At 44.5% G+C, this 22,287-nt stretch overlaps 1 protein-coding gene across 1 annotated transcript in view; it reads left to right on the forward strand.

Annotated features, from left to right (window-relative positions):
- The first annotated feature begins 21,083 nt into the window (after positions 1 to 21,083).
- FHDC1 (FH2 domain containing 1) overlaps positions 21,084 to 22,287 on the forward strand; it is a 29,623-nt gene continuing 28,419 nt past the window's right edge. Inside the window, exon 1 of the mRNA XM_063108679.1 lies at positions 21,084 to 21,581. Within this exon, the coding sequence (XP_062964749.1) occupies positions 21,084 to 21,581 (498 nt within the window). The remainder of the gene's footprint in view (positions 21,582 to 22,287) is intronic.

Below are 22,287 nucleotides of genomic sequence, written 5' to 3' on the forward strand. Positions count from 1 at the left end.
GTTTACACCTCCAAGAGCATACACATGTGCCTGTTTAGCATATTTTTAAAGCCAGTATACATAAAATGAAATAATGTGTAGAATCTGCAGAACATCACTTTATAAATATTTTAGGTGGAAAGGGAAAAATTTCAGGAAGATAAGGCCAAACAATCAGGATTTGGGGAGTTTGGGGATGTGGGGTGTAGGGGCAGGGGATGGATGGAAATGACTGATTTTTCTCCCATTAAAATAGAAATTATTTTTTTAAAATGCACTGAAGAACTGGTCTGTGAAATTGAACTCTTCGTCTCAAAGCTTCCAAATCTTAGGGTCCTGGAAAGGCCTGGGCTTGCAGAAACAAATTAGCCGAAATCTAGACTTTAAGAAGAATCTTTTCCATATTCAAAACGCACCAATGTTACTGAAGCTTATCCCATAGTGTGAAACTAGAAGTTTCCTTAGAGATTATCCAACACTCTTTTTTTACAGATGAAGATACAAAGGCCCCAAAACATATTAAACTGACTTAACCAAACCTTCCATCTCCGAATGTAATTCCAGATGAGTATTTGCAACTAAATACATGAATTCTCCTTTAAATCCTGCCATTTCAACTGCATAGTTAAATCAATGTGTCAAAAGTGTCAAGTTTCTTCTAAATTTAAGTACAATGTGTATTAAATGTCTTCTCAGATGAAAAAAAAATAATCCGTCTACCCCCAAATGAGTTCACATTAGGTACATCGCAAAGTATACAAGATGTTTATCCTTTCTATCCAGTGATCTTTAACTTAAAGTAGCCTGCAAAAGAAATCAGGTGAGCCTGAAAGGTGTTATGTAAAGTAAAATTAGTATATTAAAAACAAACTACAGATAAATTTCTTTATCTTTAGTTTTGGGGACGGTTAATTAGAAGAATAATTTATCTACCTGAAAATGTGCCTAGTCTCCTTTAGTTTTCACTGGAGTTGACCTTAGGTGTGAAAATAAAAGCAAATTTTCTAAGTTGCTAGTTCAGTGCAACATCTGTGTATAATTTGTGCTAGTTTTTGTGAAGTACTACTTAACTACCCATAGTTTGTAGTAATCCTGAATATCTTGCCAGTAGTTCTTTCTTTGAAACTTTTGGTTGCCTGAGAGAATTAAGGCCACGTGAGATCCTTCATCCGGATCTAACCAAATTTAGGCATTAAAAAGAATCTGATTTCCCTTTAAGATTACAAAGTTTTATGTTGGCTAAGACTATCCAGTTGTGAGTAGGCTATTTCCTGATCAAAAGGCCAGTTATATTTTGTTAGTTTAAAGCATTTCCAAGGCCACAATTCCTTTACTATTTTTACAATATAGCAAGACCTACTAAAATAGAATGACAATGCAAACAGCTTTCCTCTTTTGAGGACTTTCATTAAATTCTGCCCTGTGTTCCCACTTGAAGATTTCCTGCTCAACAGGTTTCCTGGCATAAATGGGCCTTTATAATAAACTGCCAAGTGGTCCTCCTAATGTGCAGGAAACTATGAAGTTCAGCATTGTTTTTGTGAAATAAAAGTTGACTCTTAGTAGTTCATGTATGTTAAGTGAGAACTATTTTAGTTTTCTGGTGTTAACTTTGATATGGAAAAAAGAAACATATCAAATATGAGGATGGGAAATTAGACCTAGTCTGAGACCACAACTCTATTCTGTTCAGTGAATTGATTAATATGCTATCAGAGCTAGAAATTTCAATGACTTTTTTTTTTTAATGAAATTTCCACAAAAACCAAAACCGCTGTTTGTTTCTTGGGGTGAGAGTGGGGGGCAAACTAAGCCTTGCCATCAGCACACTCTGTCAAAGATTGTGAGCTTGCTGCAACTGTAGTTCACCGTGAATTGCTGATTTATAAGGAACATGTAAGAGGGACAAGATACCATTTTGTTGATCTTAAAAGTAACTTCCCATGACATAGACTTTATACATTTTATTGCTTTGCTTTTGGAACAGGTGTATGTGTTGATGTAAATAACGGGTGAAGTATACTACACCTAGCTGGCATGGGGCACAAAGGAAGAAAAATGCAAACCATATAAGTCTTCCCTGTATCTTGGAGCTTTGATTACTGAAGTTCTACTAAAGAAAACAAACTCACTGTAAAAAACATTTTATTTTCAAATTGATGGAGGGCATTACGGAGTAGGGAGAGGGAAGGTAATTTATTCCTATTGGCCTTCCTGAAAAGTTTTCAAATTATGAAGTATTTAGAAAAAAGAAAGTACTCAACACAAATTATTTATATATGCTACTTTTTTTCTCCCCCTAAATGACTTCTGATTCTACATTAGGAAGCTTTTTATGAAAAACTACCTAAAGTTTGAGGCAAATAATTGTAAATCTTTCCTTTGAGGAATGTATGTTTATTATGGATAGATGCTAAGCTCTTTAGAAAGGCACAGTGTATGCTGTTTTATTCACCCTGTATCCCCTACTCCTCTCATAGTTCTTAGTTCAAAGGAGCCATATATAAAACGTGTTCAGTTTTTGATCCAAAATTCAAATACAGAAACGTATTCAGTGGTTGCAGTGCTATTTCTTTTGCTTGAGTTACAAAAGAGGCAGTACATATACAACTTATTTTAAATTAATGTCAGGGTGTTACCTAAGATACTAGGATGTTTACAGAAGAATGGCCATTTTTAAAATGTAGAAAGAATGGCAGAATTAGAAAAATCACCATTTTGCAGCCCCCACTAAAATAATTGATTCACACAGAGATTACCAATAGATGCTAAAATCATTAGGTGAAAGACTGAAGGAAAACAGGATATTTCCATAATACCAAAGTTTTGCTCTATATATTGCTCAATTTCAAAAACTATCATGAGAGATTTGTGCTCACCATCTAACTCAGGTGGTCAAATTCAGCATCACTACTAGTAACCTGGTGATTATGTGCCTCAGATCTAAAGCAATATTGATCGTACATCACTTATGAGATATGCCTACTGGAATTATCTAACCTGAATCTAACCAGGCCTTTGCCTTAAATCCCAGTGCACCGAAGATACCATGGATTAAGGAACAAGTTAAATGACACCATGAGGAATCAACTGTAAAAATCCAGAATCTGAGGCATTCTACAAGATAGTTGGCTTGGTCTCTTCAAAATATCAATAGCAAAAGAAAGAAAAAAAATTTTAGAAATACTGTTATAAAATTAAACACTTTAAGTCATAGATCAAAAAATCAGCTATATAAACATTTGGGAAACAACTGAATAATTTGAGTGTATATTTGATGCTATTAAGGACTTTTTGTTGATTTTTTCAGGTATGATATTATATTGTAGTTAATGTATGGGAATAGCTTTATTAGGAGATGCATGCCTAAAGTATTTAAAGGCAAAGTGACATGACGTCTGCAATTTTAAATGGCTCAGAAATAATACATTTATACATACATATGTGGAGAGAAAGCTGAAAGGGAGAGAGAAAAAGGAAAATGTCAAAGTAAGTGTGGCAAAATGTTAGCGATTATTGAAATAGGTAGGTGGATAGGTGGGGTTTCATAGTACTAGTCTTTAAGCTTTTTAAAAATTTTCATAACAGAAATTTAATTTTTAAAAAAGGCTATTTGGTCCAGAAAGGTGGTAAGATCCTGTGAAATCTTCCCTTTTGCCCCAGGATGGCAATCAGGAGCTTTTTTTGGTATTGCCAATTAAAGCACTTGCTCTACTCCTGTAGATACCAGAATCCTTCCTCTAGCATGTGAAAGAAATTGATTTGTATTTGGAGACACAAATTCAAGTAAGTGTAAAGTTGGGTTTTCTGTTTGTCAGTAAAGATTACAGACACAGCACAAGTGAAGAAGCAGAAATAGTTTAGGATATGAGACCAGTTGGAGAAAAGATCCCATGTAGGAAAACGTGCATTCACTAAAGTAGGTTTTTTTCTCTCATTTTTCTTCTCAGCTCACTTCTAAGTTGATGCTTTCTAAATAGCTACTTAAAAGTACAAGGGAAGTTAAGTCCCAAAATAAAACATTAATATTATTTTAGCTTAATAAGGATAGTCTCTTCTGTCTTAATGTTTTGCCCTCTTCTCATAAATAAGCATTATTACTACTATTCTGTATTATTTTAGATTTCTTAAAATTTAGCTGCTTGTAGCTTCATTTACTATAACAACGGAAGACTGCTTAAGATAGATTGTACATTGGTAATTTTTAATAGTGGTTATTTCCCATCCAAGAAGATATTTTATGAATTGTCCAAGTTTTTCCTAATTCAAACTTCATGAATAAATAAAATAAGTGATGGCCAGTTAACTCAGTTGTTTAGAGCACAGCTCTTATAACACCAAGGTCATGGGTTTGGATCCCTGTACTGGCCAGCTGCCAAAAAATAAAATAGCTTAACTCTTTACTTCCCCGCCCCCCCCCCTCAATTAATAATTGTTCTCAAATTCTCTCTCCTATTCCACCACTCTTGTCTCAGATGAGACCAAGGATAATACCATGGATGAAAATTTTATGAATAGTTTATACCAATAATAAAAGCAGCAGCAAAAAGCCTAGACAATGTTTTGAGACTTGAGTTTTAACCATGGCAATGGTTACTATGTAATCGCTGGTACTATCAAGTGAGTTTTTTTTTTTTTTTTTTTAATGTGTTAGTTTAAATGGTCGTGAGTATTTGCTGAATGACTGGTCAGCTTACCTGTGTTGACTTTCATCTCCTGATTCCACTCATACCCTGAAGAGGTGCAAATGATTTCCAAAGTGAGTACCAACAATTTCTTCTTGAACTAGAATTGGCCACCTAAGGACAGACCTTTAATTCATCACTTAGCCATCCTGGGTTATAGTCTTTTAAAAAATAATCTGTCTTTATTTTCTCAAAATTTTCTCTAAAGAGGCTCATCATATTTTCTTTGTGAAGCTTAGTTAGCATTTTCCTCAAATTAAACCAGCCATAAGAGAAACTAGTTAGAAATTGCAAATTAAGTTATAATACCAAAAAAAAATTTTTTTTTTTAATATAGGAGACTCTGCTGTGGATTTTATGTCCCCCCAAACTCCTTGAAGCTTAAATTGTGTCCCCCAAAGTTCCAGGTATTAGAAACTTGGCTTCCACCGTGACAGTGTTAAGAGGGTGGGAAATCCTATTATGGTAATTGGAAGGTGGGGCCTTGAAAAGGTGGTTAGATTGTAGGACCATGTTTGTAGTGAATGGATTAATAATGGTGGTCAGGGGTGTGTTTCTGAGGGCATCAAAAGGAGAGCATGTGAGTGTCTCTCTCTCTCTCTCTCTCTCTCTCTCTCTTCTCTTCTCCTCCATTTTCTGCCACGTGAAACCCCTGCATTGCTATAAAGCCACCACCAAAAATGACCTCAACCAGATGCGCTCCCTGGATTTTGGATTTCCTGGCCTCTGAAACCGTAAGCAATAAATTCGTTTTCTTACAAATTACCCAGTTCCAGATATTTTGTTATAAGCAACAGAAATGGACTAATACAGAGACCTTGCCTAAACTCACAAGGGAAAGGAAAGGAAAGTATTAAAGCTTTATAGCAGGCTCTGGTCCTAACTTTCCCCTTTGTCCTTTAAAAAAAAAAATGCAGTGACATAATAAGAGGTTGTTGTGCTGTCTTCAAGTTTTCAGGCTTTTGGAGTCACTATTTGTGCTCATGACTAGAGCAGTGAAAACAAGTCTTTTTTCCCCAGAACACAAGTAGCTTCAGTCCAAGCCACTCCAGACTTCCTTGCCCATGATCTCAACACTAACCTTGATTTATTCTAGAAAGAACTGTGCCTGTTTAGTCTTTTTTGGCTCATTTTTATGTGAATTCCTGTTCACTAGTAGTGAGCTGGGACCACCCAATTAAGGAAAATTTCATGGTTAATTTAATTTCTAGTCTGTTGACTTTTTATTATTATATCATTTTTCCTTACAGCAGCCACTTTAGAATCTTGATTACCTAGCGTAGTGGATTGAATGTCTCCCCCAAACTCATCGACACTTGAATTGTGTCCCCCAAGTTCTATGTATTAGAAACTTGGCTCCCACTGGGACTGCTGGGAGATTGGGAAATCCTATTATGATAATTGAAAAGTGATGCCTTGGGGAGGTGATTTGATTGTAGGACCATGCCATAGTGAATGGATTAAAAATGGTGGCAATTGACGTGGTTCTGAGGGCTTTAAGAGGCGAGCACATGAGGAGGTTAGTCTCTCTCTGCTCTGCCATTCTCTGCCATGTGAGACGTCTGGGTCACTGTCAACAGTGACAAGGCCTTCATCAAATGTGCTCCCTGGACTTTGGACTTCCCAGTCTCTGAAACTGTAAGCAATAAATTTTGTTTTCTTTATAAGTCACCCAGTTTTGGGTATTTATGTTATAAGCAACAGAAACAGACTAATATGCCTAGTTTATGGAAACAGTTTAGCCCAAGCAGTGACAGAGCCAGGCAATTGTCTTACCAAGGCCGTACTTAGTCTCTCCTCATTTAAAATCAGGAATCCCCATCTCTTCAGTGTAGCCCAAAAAGAAATGGAAGATCTGAGCTGCAAGCTTCGATTCTCAATCCTCTTTGCCCGATCCCACTTTATCAAATTTCAGAAGAAAAGACTCAGTTCCCATCACTGTTCTTCAAAAACCATGTCATAGCTGGAGTTGTTTTTCATTCCAACTCTGGACTGAATTGCCGTGGGTTGAGCACCAGCACGTGTCTTCTGAAATACTTTACTTGACTGGCTTATACAAGTCTAAATGTCTTAGGTTCGCCATAAAATGTTATGATAGCTGGCTGTTCTCTTCAGATACTCTTTTATCTTAACTCACTGGTACTATCAGGTGAGTTTTAAAAAACACATAAGTTTAAACAGTCATGAGTATTTGCTGAGTGACTGGTCAGCTTACCTGTGTTGACTTTCATCACATGATTCTACTATCACTTTTAAGAGGTTCAGGCTTCAAAGAGCTTAAATTTGGTGGATTCCCTTCCCGACCATAGAAGCCAAGAGCCATTTTGAACATTTTCGTAGCCCTCTCTCTGCCTTGTGTATAAAAGGCGCTCAGTATTTTCAGTAACCATGATGATCAGCATGACTGGGGCTTCTCTCCTTTAGTGACTGGAGGCCCATTGGAGGATCGCAAGTTTAGATGGCAGACACATCGGCTACCAACCACTGTTAGAGCCTTGGAGGTGAATATTACTGAGATATGAAGATGAATAAGGCAGCCTTGCCCTCCAACTTTTTAGTTTAATGGGGAGAGAGTCTACACAAATCATAGGAATGAACAGTGTGGGGAAAGGAGGGACCAGTACGGAGAACATACTCTTAGTGGTTGAGTACGGAAGCAGCCAGCCTTTGGCTCCAGATTGGAATGTCTTGATTCTGTGCGTGTGTGTGGGTTGGGGAAGGTGCATTTTACCATGTTACCACAGCAGTTTGGTCAGTGAGGATGGTCCTATCCATGTTGTCCAACTAAACCTCACATAAATGAAATCTTAAATTTAGTACAATATTATTTCTTGGCAGGCTTTGAATCTTAGCAGTTTTTTGTTGGTTTTTTTTTTCCCCCTACCAGTCAGTTTAACACAGAATGCTTAATTCCTTTTTTACCTAGTGGCACTAAAACATATTTGGGCAGTTGAAGTAGCAGTATTCGTCTGAAGCTTCTAGTCATCAGGGGAGAGTTGTTGCTTAGGAGATTTCGCAGTTTAATATATGACGTTAGTTTTGATTTGGAGGTCAGCCCAAGTGCTACCATTTTTGACAAGGAAAAGAAATAACTAGTTACCTAGCTGCTGAGGGGTGTAAATTAAAACTACAGGCACACAAGGACCGGGTGCATGGGTGTTTCCAAATCACCCAGGGGAGCCTTAGAATCTACAAAAATGGCTTTCTGGAATTTGAAAACAATTCTGGTAGGTAAGTCCTTTGTTGCAGTACCAATTTTTGTAGCCTAATGAGGAAAAAATTGGCTTATTGTAACACAGAAGACAGAAACATGCAAAATATGTCTTCATTGGTTATCTCAGAGCTTTGCTTAAGGTAGAATGGCATGTGGCTTTAAAAAAAAAATCTGGATGCTGGTGAAAATTTGGGAATGAGTCATAAATTCTATGGCCCCCTCTCTCCCTCTATTCCCCTGTCCCCGCTCCAGCCTTCCGAATTAGCCCCTCTGATTTCTTTACGATGCCTCTACCCAACCTGCCACTCAGGACAAAGGGCTTTTTGAACCATCAAGTGAATTCTGTAGACTCTGTACCATGGGAACAGGGATCTCAAGGGCCACCCCCAACCCTTTTCTATGAGCTCCCGTGCAGTGAAATTGCTGGGGTAGAATTCATTTCTCTGCCTTCCCCTCTAGTAGACAAGGTTTAACCTGATTATGCCCAGCAGGCAAGTAGCCACCCTTGGAAATTAGTCTTCTTATTGAGTGAGATAAATTATGGAGAAGGTTTGCTTGCAAAGAATGCATAGCTAAAAAATGTGTTCAGATCTTCGTAATAGGGAGCGTGGGGTGACGAATGAAGATGTGTGAACATCCAGTGTTTTCTCTGCTTTCCCTTATTTATAAGTCTTTTTAAAATTACAAATGTAATGTGTCTTTTTAACCCCAAATTTGGGGAAAATAAGAATCCACAGTGAGAGGGTTTTCAATTCTCCTGGGAAGACAAATTGCATCTTTGTGTGTGTGTGTGTTTCTAGCATAAAAATGATTCCATTTTACAGTGTAAATTAAATGTCCTGGGTTTACTTATGTGGTAGTCCTGCATCTCCTCCTTCACCCCCTGCCGTGTGAAACAGACACCTGCAGTGACCCTGCCCATCAATCACCCCGCAGGAAGCAGGGCACAATTCAAAACCCCAAAATTCAGAAATTTGTTTACCTGTGCCTTCAACAAAGGAGTGGGGTGGGTGGGAAGGATAGGGTTTTACTTAGAAAACCAACAACATTTCAAGAAAACCAATAACATTTCAAGAAAAATTAAATGCAAAATTATTTGCTCTTTTCTCTAGCCTGGTCCTGAGAAATCTCCACCAATAAAATACATTGTATAGATAAACACTATTTTATTATTTATCAGCACCGCACTCTCCCGAGTGAGCCACGGGCCGGCCCCTATTTTATTATTTAATACACAATTTAATGTCTGACATAAAATGTTGATCGTATGAACAAAAGCACTAGATAAAAAGGGATCTAGAAATGTAAGGGAAATTTTTTCATCCACCTTAAAATACGAATGGTTGAACATTTAATACGTACTTCTCTGAGTTAGATTAAATACAGGACCATCTTTTTTCAGTAGGTGGCCAGTAAGTTATAAGTGAAGATGAAACAAGTCCTAGGCTTTACCCTAACAGACCGCCTCCAATTTCAGCTTGGTCAGGCCCACAAAGGGATGTAAATGGGAGCTAATTGTGATGCTGAGTGTTTGATAGGGAACCTTTGTGTCCAACGCTTGTCAAAACTTGAATAATAGCATTTACAATAAAAAGCTTACCCCCTTTACTTTCTCTGAAAATGATCCATTTTAATTATTTCTATGAATCTGCTTGAGAAATATTAGGATTCTGATTGCTATGGGCCAGTTTGTTATTAGCTATCATACCCAAAGTGTTTACATTCTCATTAAAAATAGAAGCTCAGTGCAAAGGGATTGTCTATGGCTGGTCCACTAAACTAAGTACACAGTCAATTTCCAAAGAGAACAAAAAAGGCTTTACAAATTGCTAAGTCACCAACATGTCCTTTCACTCCCCCATTATATGTCCTACAAAGTCTTGCACGGAATGTGCACATAGTATTTCCCCAGGGAAACACACACACATCAATACTGTTGATCCATTGGGTTTGTTTGGGGACTGCTTATACTGTGTGTGTTATAGTCTCAAATTACTGTTTGCTCTTCTAACTTCTTAGAAGGATAAACAATTTGAAAACAGTTAAACAGTAGCAAAAGAAGCTGGCATCTGACATACTCTTCAACTTAGTTCTTCTTATTGAGACTAACACACTTGCTTTTGATGATAGGTAATGAAAAGAAGTGATATGCTTTCATGTTATACTTTAAAGCTATTTTCCCCTCAAAGTTTGAATGTTATCATAGCCAGACCTTACATTTGTAGCTAACACCAACCAGTTTTCTAAGCACTAAATCAATTGTTAGCTAAAATGAGGCCTAACTGAAGGTTTTCTGGGTAAAAATTCAGTGATATGTACAGTATTTCTCTTTCCTTAGTCTCATCTTCCACCACCAGCTTCCAACACACACACACACACACACACACACACACACACACACACACACACACACTCTCTCTCTCTCTCTCTCTCTCTTAAAAGGGAGAAAATAGACAATTTGCTCGAAGGAAATGTAGACAGGTGGGGACAACGGTCATCAGGTATCTTATTACCTCATTCCTATACGTTGGGTAAGGGTCATCTTTAATCTCTCCCACCCTCAAACAAAGTTTGAGGTATTGACAAAGTTTGTTATTGACAAAGTACCTGTATTTACTTCAGGGAGGGAAATGCCATTGACGCTACCATGGATATTAAAAACACGTGTGAAAGCATTTTCTATTTAAAACTGTCAGAAATTACTAGTTAGCATCCAGAAAAAAAAAGTTTCTCCCTCTTAATGATCAGAGCCTAGTCATTACTTACTATATTTAAAGGTGGCTTACCATTTAAATTTCTTAGCCTGCAAAAATAAAATAACATTTCGTCAGTTCAAAAGTTGTTCGGAAAATACGGTAATACAATGTTTTCATTTTGCCAATAAGGTATTTGATACAAATTTGCATTCATAGTGACAGTATCAATTCTCATGATTTTATTATTTTACACTTTCCACCATTTGAAGAAAACAAGGTCTAGCAGCTTCTCTTAGAAATGGCTGTTACTAGGATGGTTGGTGAGTTTTTGCATTTGTTTGCCAGTCTGTTTAACTATAGAGTTGGCAGAGTTTGTTTTTTTCTGCAGTTTCCAATTTTAAGAGGGAAAGACACAGCCTATAATCTAATTACTGAACAACTGATCTCATCAGATATATGTTTTAAGAAAAATAAAGATGAAAGATTAAGTAAAGTAAATCTCAGTCTGTACAACAGAATGAGAGAAAGGGAGGGAGGGGAGAGAGAGAGATTTAAAATCCGTTTGTTGCTCAGTCCTATGCCAGAGGAGACTCATTTCAGTGTGTCCAGTGCGGTTCCCTAGAGGGCCAATGAAGTCAGCTCACAGATTAGATTTATTCCTTAAGCAGCTAAGTCTGTTTTAGAACTGCAGGATATTCTTTAGAATGGATCCCAAAATGTTATTCATTTTGGTTTGAAGGCTTTGTTTAGTGGTTCCTAATGACAGATTCAAATATTCGATGTAGGAGAAACTGAAAGCCTCTCGGGGCTGAGAATTTGGAAGCAAGAAGAAAGAAAATGAATTGGGAAAAGGGAAGAGCAAGCTGCACATGGAGTCAGGAAGACAGACAAGTTGTTCTGTAGGACTTGGTGAGGGCCTATGGCCTGGGTCACACTTAGTTGCTGACACACTCTCTGAGCAGTTTGGCTTAGTTGGAAGGGTGAGGGTTGGCCACAGTGCTCACTGCTCCAGAGCCCAGCAGTAGCAGCAGCAGCCACCCCCATTCCAGTGGCTGGGCTGACTCTGGGCACACTTGCTTCAGGAGTCTTTCCAGCCTTTCTTGAAGGCTGGTTGGCACATTTTGGGGATATAGATGGATGGAAGATCTTACCTTGCTAGTGAACTTAGTGAGATGAGGGGGTGTTTCACAATCAGCATGTTAATAGATGAAGAATATATTGTCTTCTAGGTTTGCAGCCTTCTATCCAACCCATCAAAATACAAACTATTTTTAGAGTCGTGCTCTGCTTCATTTAAGAGAGAAAGATGAGTTGACTTTTGGATACTGAATTTGGACTTGAGATATTACAAGGACCATATGGATTCAAGAGTCCCTGACATAGAGATGAAACCAGGAATGGATTTACCTCGAAGCTCAAGTTTCCACTGAACACTTTCATCTTTCTCGAACCCTTCCAAAGATACATACCTAGTGTTGTGTTTGTAAGTTTTTATGGTTTTTCTTTAAAAATCTCCCTTGCAAGTTATACAAGCTTCAGGCCCCATAAAATCTGGACGTGTCCAGGTTGAAGTTAGAAGGCAATACCCATGGGATAACGGGAGATCAAGAGTTGTAAGAACTTTGTGACTGTCCTCAAAGGAAAGGAAGGGTCAGCAGAGAAGGCCAGAGAAGCAGAGAGAAGGCCTGCAGGCCAGGGGGTGAGATCAAAGGGGGTGAGAGGCTAAGGGACGGGTCGCCAGACTTGACCCCTCAGAAAGTGACTGACTTTAAAGTGCATGCTCAGTACAGTTGTGGGGGAAGCCCACAGGCATCAGACTTGAGGGGTGGCAAGTATGCAAGGGTGTGGACTCTCCATGTCACAAGGTTGACAGTAAAAGAAAAGGAGAGGATGGATGCCTTTCTGCTCCTTACTTTTGATAGGCTGTGATTTACCTTTTGCCTGTGTCGTCAATATTGCTTTGAGATTAATATTAATTAGCTCCCTGAGCATAGGACTTTCTCTTTTACTACATTTTCTTACTCCTTGAAATTTCCTGTGGTCTTAGTTGGATCTATTCCTCTTCATGGTGAGTGAAAACCTGATCAATGGCCAAGAGCTGGGCTGTTAGTAGGTACAGTTTTTGGTTTTGGTTTGTTGGTTGTTTTGTTTACATTAAGTTTCTCTTTTTCTATCCAAGACTCGCAGATGGAGTTCAGGAATTCTGTCCTGGGAGTTCAGAGACAGAGGCCCGGGGTGGAGGAGAGGGAAGTCATCAGGCCCCAGAGGCTGGAAAAGCCCTGGTCGCTTATCTGGGATCACCCAGTCGGCGGTAGCGATGACTTCACCCCCGCAGAGGGCGCCTCCCCGCTCCTGCAGCTGACTTTCGATCGGCGGGTTTGCCCGGGATAAGTTTTCCTGGACTATCGACTGGCTTCTCACTGCCTGACGTCACGAGGCAATTTGAAAAAAAATGCGATTAAACTGACTGCCGTGTTTCCTTCCGTGCGGAGTGTGCCTTTCCCTTTTTTTTCGCTTTAATACAACTGAAAGGTTCCTGTTATCATCATCATTGAGATTTAAAAAAAAAAAAAAAAAGGTAATAAACTTAGAGGTCGGCAGGCCCCAGGGAGGAGCCAAGCTTTGGTAAGCTCCGGCTCGGCCACGTTTCGGCCACAGGGGCTGCGACAGTTCTCCGAACGCTGCCTAGTGCTCTCGGGAGAAACAGGCGTGGGGCAGAGGGTGTGTGTGCAGAGTGCGTGCTCTCCGGAGAAACAGGCGTGGGGCAGGGGATGTGTGCAGAGTGCGTGCTCTCCGGAGAAACAGGCGTGGGGCAGGGGATGTGTGCAGAGTGCGTGGTCTCGGGAGAAACAGGCGTGGGGCAGGGGATGTGTGCAGAGTGCGTGCTCTCGGGAGAAACAGCCGTGGGGCAGGAGGTGTGTGTGCAGAGTGCGTGCTCTCGGGAGAAACAGCCGTGGGGCAGGAGGTGTGTGTGCAGAGTGCGTGCTCTCCGGAGAAACAGGCGTGGGGCAGGGGGATGTGTGCAGAGTGCGTGCTCTCGGGAGAAACAGGCGTGGGGCAGGGGATGTGTGCAGAGTGCGTGCTCTCGGGAGAAACAGGCGTGGGGCAGGGGGATGTGTGCAGAGTGCGTGCTCTCCGGAGAAACAGGCGTGGGGCAGGGGGATGTGTGCAGAGTGCGTGCTCTCCGGAGAAACAGGCGTGAGGCAGGGGGATGTGTGCAGAGTGCGTGCTCTCGGGAGAAACAGGCGTGAGGCAGGGTGTGTGTGTGCAGAGTGCGTGCTCTCCGGAGAAACAGGCGTGGGGCAGGGGGATGTGTGCAGAGTGCGTGGTCTCGGGAGAAACAGGCGTGGGGCAGGGGATGTGTGCAGAGTGCGTGCTCTCGGGAGAAACAGGCGTGGGGCAGGGGGATGTGTGCAGAGTGCGTGCTCTCCGGAGAAACAGGCGTGGGGCAGGGGGATGTGTGCAGAGTGCGTGCTCTCCGGAGAAACAGGCGTGAGGCAGGGGGATGTGTGCAGAGTGCGTGCTCTCGGGAGAAACAGGCGTGAGGCAGGGTGTGTGTGTGCAGAGTGCGTGCTCTCCGGAGAAACAGGCGTGGGGCAGGGGGATGTGTGCAGAGTGCGTGCTCTCGGGAGAAACAGGCGTGAGGCAGGGGGATGTGTGCAGAGTGCGTGCTCTCCGGAGAAACAGGCGTGGGGCAGGGGGATGTGTGCAGAGTGCGTGCTCTCCGGAGAAACAGGCGTGAGGCAGGGTGTGTGTGTGCAGAGTGCGTGCTCTCCGGAGAAACAGGCGTGGGGCAGGGGGATGTGTGCAGAGTGCGTGCTCTCGGGAGAAACAGGCGTGAGGCAGGGGGATGTGTGCAGAGTGCGTGCTCTCCGGAGAAACAGGCGTGGGGCAGGGGGATGTGTGCAGAGTGCGTGCTCTCGGGAGAAACAGGCGTGAGGCAGGGGGTGTGTGTGCAGAGCGCGTGCTCTCGGGAGAAGCAGGCGTGGGGCAGGGGGTGTGTGTGCAGAGTGCGTACTCTCGGGAGAAACAGCCGTGGGGCAGGAGGTGTGTGTGCAGAGTGCGTGCGCGCACGAGTGTGTGCGGGCCGTGCGCGCTGTGCGCACGGGCGGAGGGTGTCCGGGGGGCTGCCGCAGAGGCTCCTTTGTGGAAGACACTTGTCGGTCCCGAAGCCAGCTTGGCGCCTCCCCTGGCTCATTCCCGGGGACACCTGGCTCTTCTTCTCGGCGCAGCTCTCTTCGTCTCCCGCCGCCCCTACTCTCCTGGCTCCACGCCAGCCTTCGGGTGCGGGGAGCAGAGCGCCCCGCGTTGGCGTCCGGGCCCTCCGGGACCCGCGCAGGTGAGAGCGAGCGCGGCGGAGGCGGCGACGGTGGCGCTCGGAGGGTGGGAGGGGGCGGAGCAGGAAAGGGCGTGCTGCCCTTTGCTGCAGGCGCGGGGAGCAGCCTCGTCCGCAGCATTGTTACCTGAGGCGGCCGCTGCGCCCCGCCCCGCGCCGCCCTGCCCCCTCGCGGTCCCGGCGGCCTAGCCTGCATTGGCCGGGAAGAGGCGGCCGCGCAGGGAGACAGCGGCGGGAGGCTGCGGCGTCTGCGCGGCGCGGCGGGAGCCGGGAGCGCCGGCCACGGGCGAAGGTGAGGGGCACCGGGCGCCGGAGTCCCCGCGCTCGGGAGGGTCGGGGTGCGGGGTGTCCACCAGTCCGGACTGCGGCGCCGGGAAGAGCGGCCGATGGGTGCCTGGTCTCGGCTGCCTTCGAAGCTCACTGGGAAGGCTGGGGAGGAGATTCGAGCTCCCTCCACACCCACCCGGGTAACTTTGGCGGCCGCCCCTACCCGGCTGCAGAGGGCAGTGATCGGTCCCTCGAGGCGAAGACGCGCCGGTCTGGACCCGCGTCCGGAGAACGTGCTCCGCCGCGGGCTTCCTGCGGGTTGGACTTGGGTCGGCTGATTTCGCCTTAGCTGAGACGGTTAGATCAACTGCCCCGGTTGACCCCGGCCCGTCGCGGGGCTCGGGGGTCCAGCACAGAACGCACGGCTGGGGCGCCGCGCCCGGCTCCCCCGCCAGCCGGGAGCCAGGACGTGCCCCTGTGACAGTGGGTGCGGGGCTAGGGGGACCAGGCGGCTGTGCTGGGGCACACTTGCTCTGGCCGTGCGAATTTCACTTGGCAGTTGCGCCCCGCGCTCACAGGAGTGTGGGGAAGAGGCGGGTGGGCTGGCGGGTCACCCTTCAGACACCGCAGTAGCCCCAGCTCTTGGACAGGGGCTCCCCGTGTAACCCTCCGACCCCCGTTTCAAACGCCAGGATCCCCTCGGTCTTTCTCGCCGGCTCCTCCCTGCTCTCTGGCCAAGCCGCAGTGCGGCCGTGAGGCTTTCCACCCTGCGCCCGCGCCCCCGGCTGGGGACGTGGGGAGGTGTCGCCGCGGGGGTTCGAGGAGGGAGCGGAGCCCCGGCGGCCGCAGCAGACCGGTGTCGCGAGCCGGAGGATCCCCCTTCGGCTTCAAGCACACAGACACCTCTCCTGGTCTGTCCTCCTCCCACCGCCCAACTTCTGGGACCTTTGTGCAGCGGCCCCCGCAGCAGGGCGGGCACCGGGATCTGCGGGTCGCCGACTCTCAATCCGCGGCCGCTCGGGGCGAGGGGGCGGGGCCGAGCAACCCCCTGGCCCGCCCCGACCGGAGGGGCTCGGGGAGGGGCTCGGCGGCCGCTCCGGTCGCTTCTGCAGGAGGAGGGGGGACGCTCGCGGCCCCGGGAGGCGGCAGACCGAGCCCTTCCCCGGCGGCGGCGGCTCCCTGGCCCGGCTCCCTCGCCCCGCGCGGCGCGTGTGGGCGTCTGTCTGGGCCGGGCCCCCACCCTGCCGCCGCCACGCGCTCCCGCTCGGCCCCGATAAGGACGCGGCTGGGGCTCGCGCGCGCTCGCGGACCGCCCCCCGGCGTCCCTCCTGCTGCCCCGAACGCGGCTCCCTCGGGATCCGGACGAGCGCGGCTGGGTGGCCGCAGCCCGCGGGGACTCGCGGCGGGAGGCGGCCGAGCCGGCGGCGTTTCGGTGAGTGGCTCGGGCGGGGTGCGGGGTTGGGGACGGAAGGAGGCGGTGGACCACCCTCCCTCCAACGCAAAAATCTGGGAGACTGCTGTGTGTCCGAACCAACTGGACAGATGTGTGCCCCGGGTGCCCCCCACGCCGAATTTCTTTAGGGCCCAGTGGCTTCCAACATCTGTTTGCACAGAGACGACCGCTAACGTTCGGCGTCTGTGGCCCCCTCTACTGACCCGCAGTTGTCCCCCTGGCATGAGTCGCCAGCGCTTCCTTCCCTCTCTCTAGAGCATCCTTTGGCACTTGCGTGCTGTTTTTGTCTTGGTTTTGGAACAGGGAGAGAAACTGAAAATGTACGTTCAAAACCAGGCGTTCTTCGTCTGCTCTCGGGCTGGGGTGTTCTCGGCATCTGAGAATGTTTGTGTCGTGCGTGCGACAGATTAAACACGTTGACTGGAAACGCGTTGTCTTGGAATCTTTCACTGCTGGCTGGAGTGCCAAGGTGAAGAGTTGGATGCCTCAGCTCTGGCTGGACTGCGGGGTTGTCCTGATAGATATTCTGTGTTTGATAATCAAGGAAGGTTTTGAAAGGCAGGTGGTGGTGGAGGAGCCTATTCCCAACGAGTGAGTGGAGTGAAAGCAAAATTCCGTCTTTTAGAATTGCCTGTACTTTCCCCACCCTTTCTTCTCCCCAGAATAAAATAGGGCTGTGTGTTCCTCTGCCTCTTCTCTCCATACCTGGCTTACTCTGCCCCCGTTCCTCATAAGTGTGTGGGCCAGCACTCAGAGCCCTCACCTCTCTGTGACACATGTCAGGAGTCAAGGGAAAAGGTTTTCTGGTGCATTTTCCTTCATATTACTTTTGATTATCTTTGACCAAGGGGGTGAGTGACCAACTGAGCAACAAGTTCCCAGTGACCCTCTTTCAGGAAAGCCCTGAACTGTAAACTGACTTCCAGGGGACTTGAAGAGAAGTTCTCATCTTCAGAGCCCAACCACGACAGCTCAACATTTCACTCAGGGCTGGGCATTTGTCATCTTAGCAGCTGTCCTCCCTGCTGCTGGGGTGCCCAGCTTGTAGGTGAGATGTTAAATACAGGCCTGTGTCTGTCTGCCCTAGGGAGATTGATGGGACACTTAACATCTTCCAGACAAAGCAGGGGCTAATCCCATTGTCCCTGCTGGCAGTTGCCTGCTACGAGAAACAGGCAGCAAGTGTCATCTGTTAGGGCTGCGACATCACCTGCATTCTCCTAGCATACCTGGAGAGTGTGCGTTTGCATCTTTCCTGTGGACAGTACTATAGTAAATTGAATGTTCTTTGTGTATCCTCTATTTTAATATCTCATGTGACTGTGGAAAGGGTTAGAATTCTGTCTGCACTCTCCTTTTCCTACCATCTCCTTGACAGTGGAAATCCTGGCCCAGGGGGAAGCCCTATTGAAGTAAAGGTAGTAAAAGCATTAGCATCTTAGCTAATCATTGCTGGTGAACTGATTCATTAGAAGCTCTTGGGGGGAAAAATTAACCAGACAACATACCAGGGATAATGTTGAACACTGTCTTTTGTTTCTTTAACTTTTTAAAATAACATTCTTTCTCAAAATGGAGCAGTGGTTAAAATCATGCTAATAAGTAGCTAATGTGTCACTTTTTACTTTGACAAGCTTTTATATGGTACTTCCCTCAGTGCAAAGCACAATATGCAAAAAGACTAGCATCCTTTTGGGCCTTGGTGTTAAAAAACAGTGATGTTGCACAACCTTTGAGTGTATAGTCTTTCTCACTCTTTATTAGTATCTCTACATTTGCTTTGTGAGGCCTAATGGCACATCTGTACATATACTTAGGAGCACTGAATGAATTATTGCTTTCTAGGTTGGAGACTTTTTTAGCTAATCACCATTCTTAAGAGGAATAGTCTATACACAAGTCAGCATATCTGGAATTGAGGTGAACTGGAGGATTAGCAGCTCTTCTAAACATGAGATATTTTATGTACAGAAGTATTTAAAAATATGTAAGGATAAACTGCCAAAATTACCTGTACAGTCTTGAAAAAAGAAGAGTTCAAATATAACTATAAACTGTAATTGACAATGAGTCATTTGCTTTAGGGGTGCCAACTATGAAACAGCCTAGTTATGCCCCTAATGATAATTATGAAAACTCCTTCTAAAAGCCAGTTGCATCTCAAGTGAACTGTAAGTAGGCTTGGATAAATATTTTCAGTTTTACTTATTTAAAAATTACCCAGTGATGATAACTACACAACATTGTGTATGTACTTAATGCCACTAAATTGTACCGTTTATTTTTTATTTATTTATTTATGTCTTTTTCGTGACCGGCACTCAGCCTGTGAGTGCACCGGCCATTCCCATATAGGATCCGAACCCATGGCGGGAACGTTGCCGCGCTCCCAGCGCCGCACTCTCCCGAGTGTGCCACGGGCTCGGCCCTAAATTGTACAGTTTAAAAGTGGTTAAAATGGTAGGAAAAATTATACAATTAATAGTTGGAAATGCCGTTTTCTACCCATATATACATAATTCTCAGAACTTAAATGTTTAAATATTTCATAAAAATATTTGTTCTTGTAGAGACAATTTAACATATAATCACTGAGCAGTGAAAACAGACAAATCTCACAAACCACAAAATTTAATAGCAGAGAATAGAAATATTAAAAGTATGTTTCTAGCAGCCAGGGAAAACTTGGCATTTTATCTGTAAACCCAATACATATTTTAAAGCAAATGTAATGCCTGTGAAAATAAAGGGAAATCATATGCACATATGATACCAGTATGTTATTGTTATTAATAATAACTAACTCTGTACCAGGCATCTTGGTAAGGACTGTACATGTATTAACTCATTTATTGTTATACAAATCAATGAAACAGGTATTCCTCATACTGTAGATGAAGATTCTGAAAAGTAGGTTAAATAAATAACCTACCTCTGCTCAGGTTGCGCATCTAGGAAGTAGCAGAACTGGGTTCTAAGAAACATCAGTTTATTTCTAGAATCTCTATTATTCCCAAGGCAATCCTACCGTTTATATGTGGTTCTGTGTAAAACATTTCACAGTATTTGAATTAGTGATATCAGATAGTTTACTCCTGTAATCCAGTAGTGTTTGGCCAACTTGTAAGTATGGGCTTTGACAAGATGCTGTAGAAGGATAATTACACCCAGAAGTCCAGTGTAAAAAGCCCCTACGTATGGCCCTTTGTGATTTGGAGGAAACAGTCACCTTTTCACATTCCCACCTAGTCTGGGTGCTCACTGGATAGGCTGCATGGGGTCCCTTCCTCCACACCCCCACTTCCCTGTAAGAAATATAATTGTTTTGACCTGTTTTTACATCAGGTCAGTAACGACCCAACACCCAAAACAAGCTTTTACAGTTCCATAAAAATACAAGCTACCAAAATAAGTTAGTGACTCTGTTGATAAGGAATGGACATGTGGCACATGAGATATGGGCAGCATGTCCTTGTGTGTATCTCTTTTTTGCTCATAGCATCACCGAAGGAGTAGAAGAGGTAGGTGAGAAGTTCTAATGGTTTCCAAAGAGTGACTTAACTAGAATCCAAGATGATAGCTTCAGAAGGGATGACAGAGGTCATTTAATGTATCCTCTTAATTTTGCAAACGGGAAAACTGAAGCCTCGTGAGGCAAAATGTCTTGTCTAAAATTGTAAGCAGTAAAGCTTGATTTAGAGCTGGAACCTTTAACCTTCACATCTGCCATTCTTTTCTCTATTTTGGGGGAAGCCACATCTCCAAGTAGAGCAGGAACCTGATGGCCCTAACTCCAGGGAAGTGAACTAGGCCATTATTTTGTCATCTTCAAATGCCCTGCCTATTCCAGACAAGGTGGAAGATGCCTTTTGACCCACTGATTGGTAGGGACATGTCCCGACTGGAAAAAGGCAGGGTCACTAATGCCTAATGCTTCAGCAATTTGGGCAGTCTCCCTAGGGGTTGGGTATCCATTGTCCAGAGAAAATGAACCAGTTAGTGAACAATTAGTTTATTCATAAAGTGAGCAATACTTGCTGCACCTATAGTGGGCTCTCAATAAATATGTGCTTTATTGATTAATGGAAGGTTTCCAAATTGGATTTATTGCTGCTGCTTTGGTAGCATTTCTAGGTAGTAAAATTTGATTCACATTTAGACAAGTATTCGTTCCTTTTAATGCACTTTGGGAGGTGTTGTCCCTCATTGATTTTAATATCCCACTAATATGGAAGGCTTGACACTAGCCTCTGGAGGGAAAAGCTTGTATGAAAATGTTGGCCTGTACTGATTTTAAACTTGTTTTATCTTGGTAGGTTTGGAAGATGACATGCAGCACAGTTGCGTTTTTCTCTGGCGGCAGACTAGCGGGTGGAAAAGTATGACACAAGTGTGATGTTTGTGTCTGCTTCCCCAAGGTCAAGAAACTATCTCCTTGGAAGGCAACAGTACTATGCATGTGATGAATTGTGTCTCCTTGGTCAGTGATAAAGAAAATGGGCATATCGCCACAGCAGCTGGATTCATGATCGGGCAAACACCGCCCGCAGCATCGCCTGCACCTCCTCCTCCACCCCCTCCACCTCCACCATGTCCATATTCAGGGGAAGGGTTTCCTCCTTGTCCTCCTCCTCCCCTACCACCTCCACTTCCTGGGGGGCCTCCTGTGCCACCTCCCCCTCCAGGACTACCCCCAACTTCTCACATGAATGGCTATAGCCACCTTGGCAAGAAAAAGCGGATGAGAAGCTTTTTTTGGAAAACCATTCCAGAGGAACAAGTTCGTGGCAAAACCAACATCTGGACCTTGGCAGCCAGGCAGCAGCATCACTACCAAATCGATACAAAGACCATCGAGGAGCTCTTTGGGCAGCAAGAAGACACCACCAAGTCTTCCCTTCCTAGGAGAGGAGGAACTTTAAATTCATCCTTTAGGGATGCTCGGGAAGAGGTAAGAATGGGAACATGGTGGGATAACCCTCCATTGTTTTATGTTTGGGGTGTGTGTGTTCATTTCAAACAATTGCTAGACATCACTAAGAAATAGAATAATCCAAGTGAATGTGCTCTGGAAATGATAGAAAGGGTCTTATACGATGATTTCGAGCTGAGGAGTGAAAAAGTGTAAGTGTGCATGCCGTATCCTCCCAGACATCCCGGTGGATTATGACCTCATGCGGAGAACATGCTGTTTGGGGGCCATTGGTCTTTGGCCTCTCAGCACTGCCCTGTCTCTAGCACATCTGCTGTGGTTTCCGTGGTGGGGTAGTTCTGCTAAAGTCCAGTATTGTTAGTCTTGGTTGAAACAAAGAACTGAGTTTTTGAACTTGTTTAAGTGGGATGAACTGAAGCTGTCTGGGACAAAATGGTTTTTGTTAAATAACACCATCAACTAATACCCATCCTTAGGATTTTACCTTTATTTTCTCCTCCAATTTTCTTTCACATGTTTTGAAATGGCCTTCATTCCTCAGATCTCTGAATTAAATTATGGCCATTGTGGAACAGAAATTTTCAGAGAGTCTATTTTTAGATAGACTTTATAGGAAGCATATTTCCAGTTAACACTAACTGTGTGGCTTTGAGAAAAAAAAAATAAAGCTATTAAGGTATAAGGCGTTAACTGAAAGCATGACTCCAGAGCTGGAGATCACCAT

Source organism: Cynocephalus volans, chromosome 9, assembly GCF_027409185.1.
Source record: "Cynocephalus volans isolate mCynVol1 chromosome 9, mCynVol1.pri, whole genome shotgun sequence".
In the NCBI taxonomy this organism is placed as follows: Eukaryota; Metazoa; Chordata; class Mammalia; order Dermoptera; family Cynocephalidae; genus Cynocephalus; species Cynocephalus volans.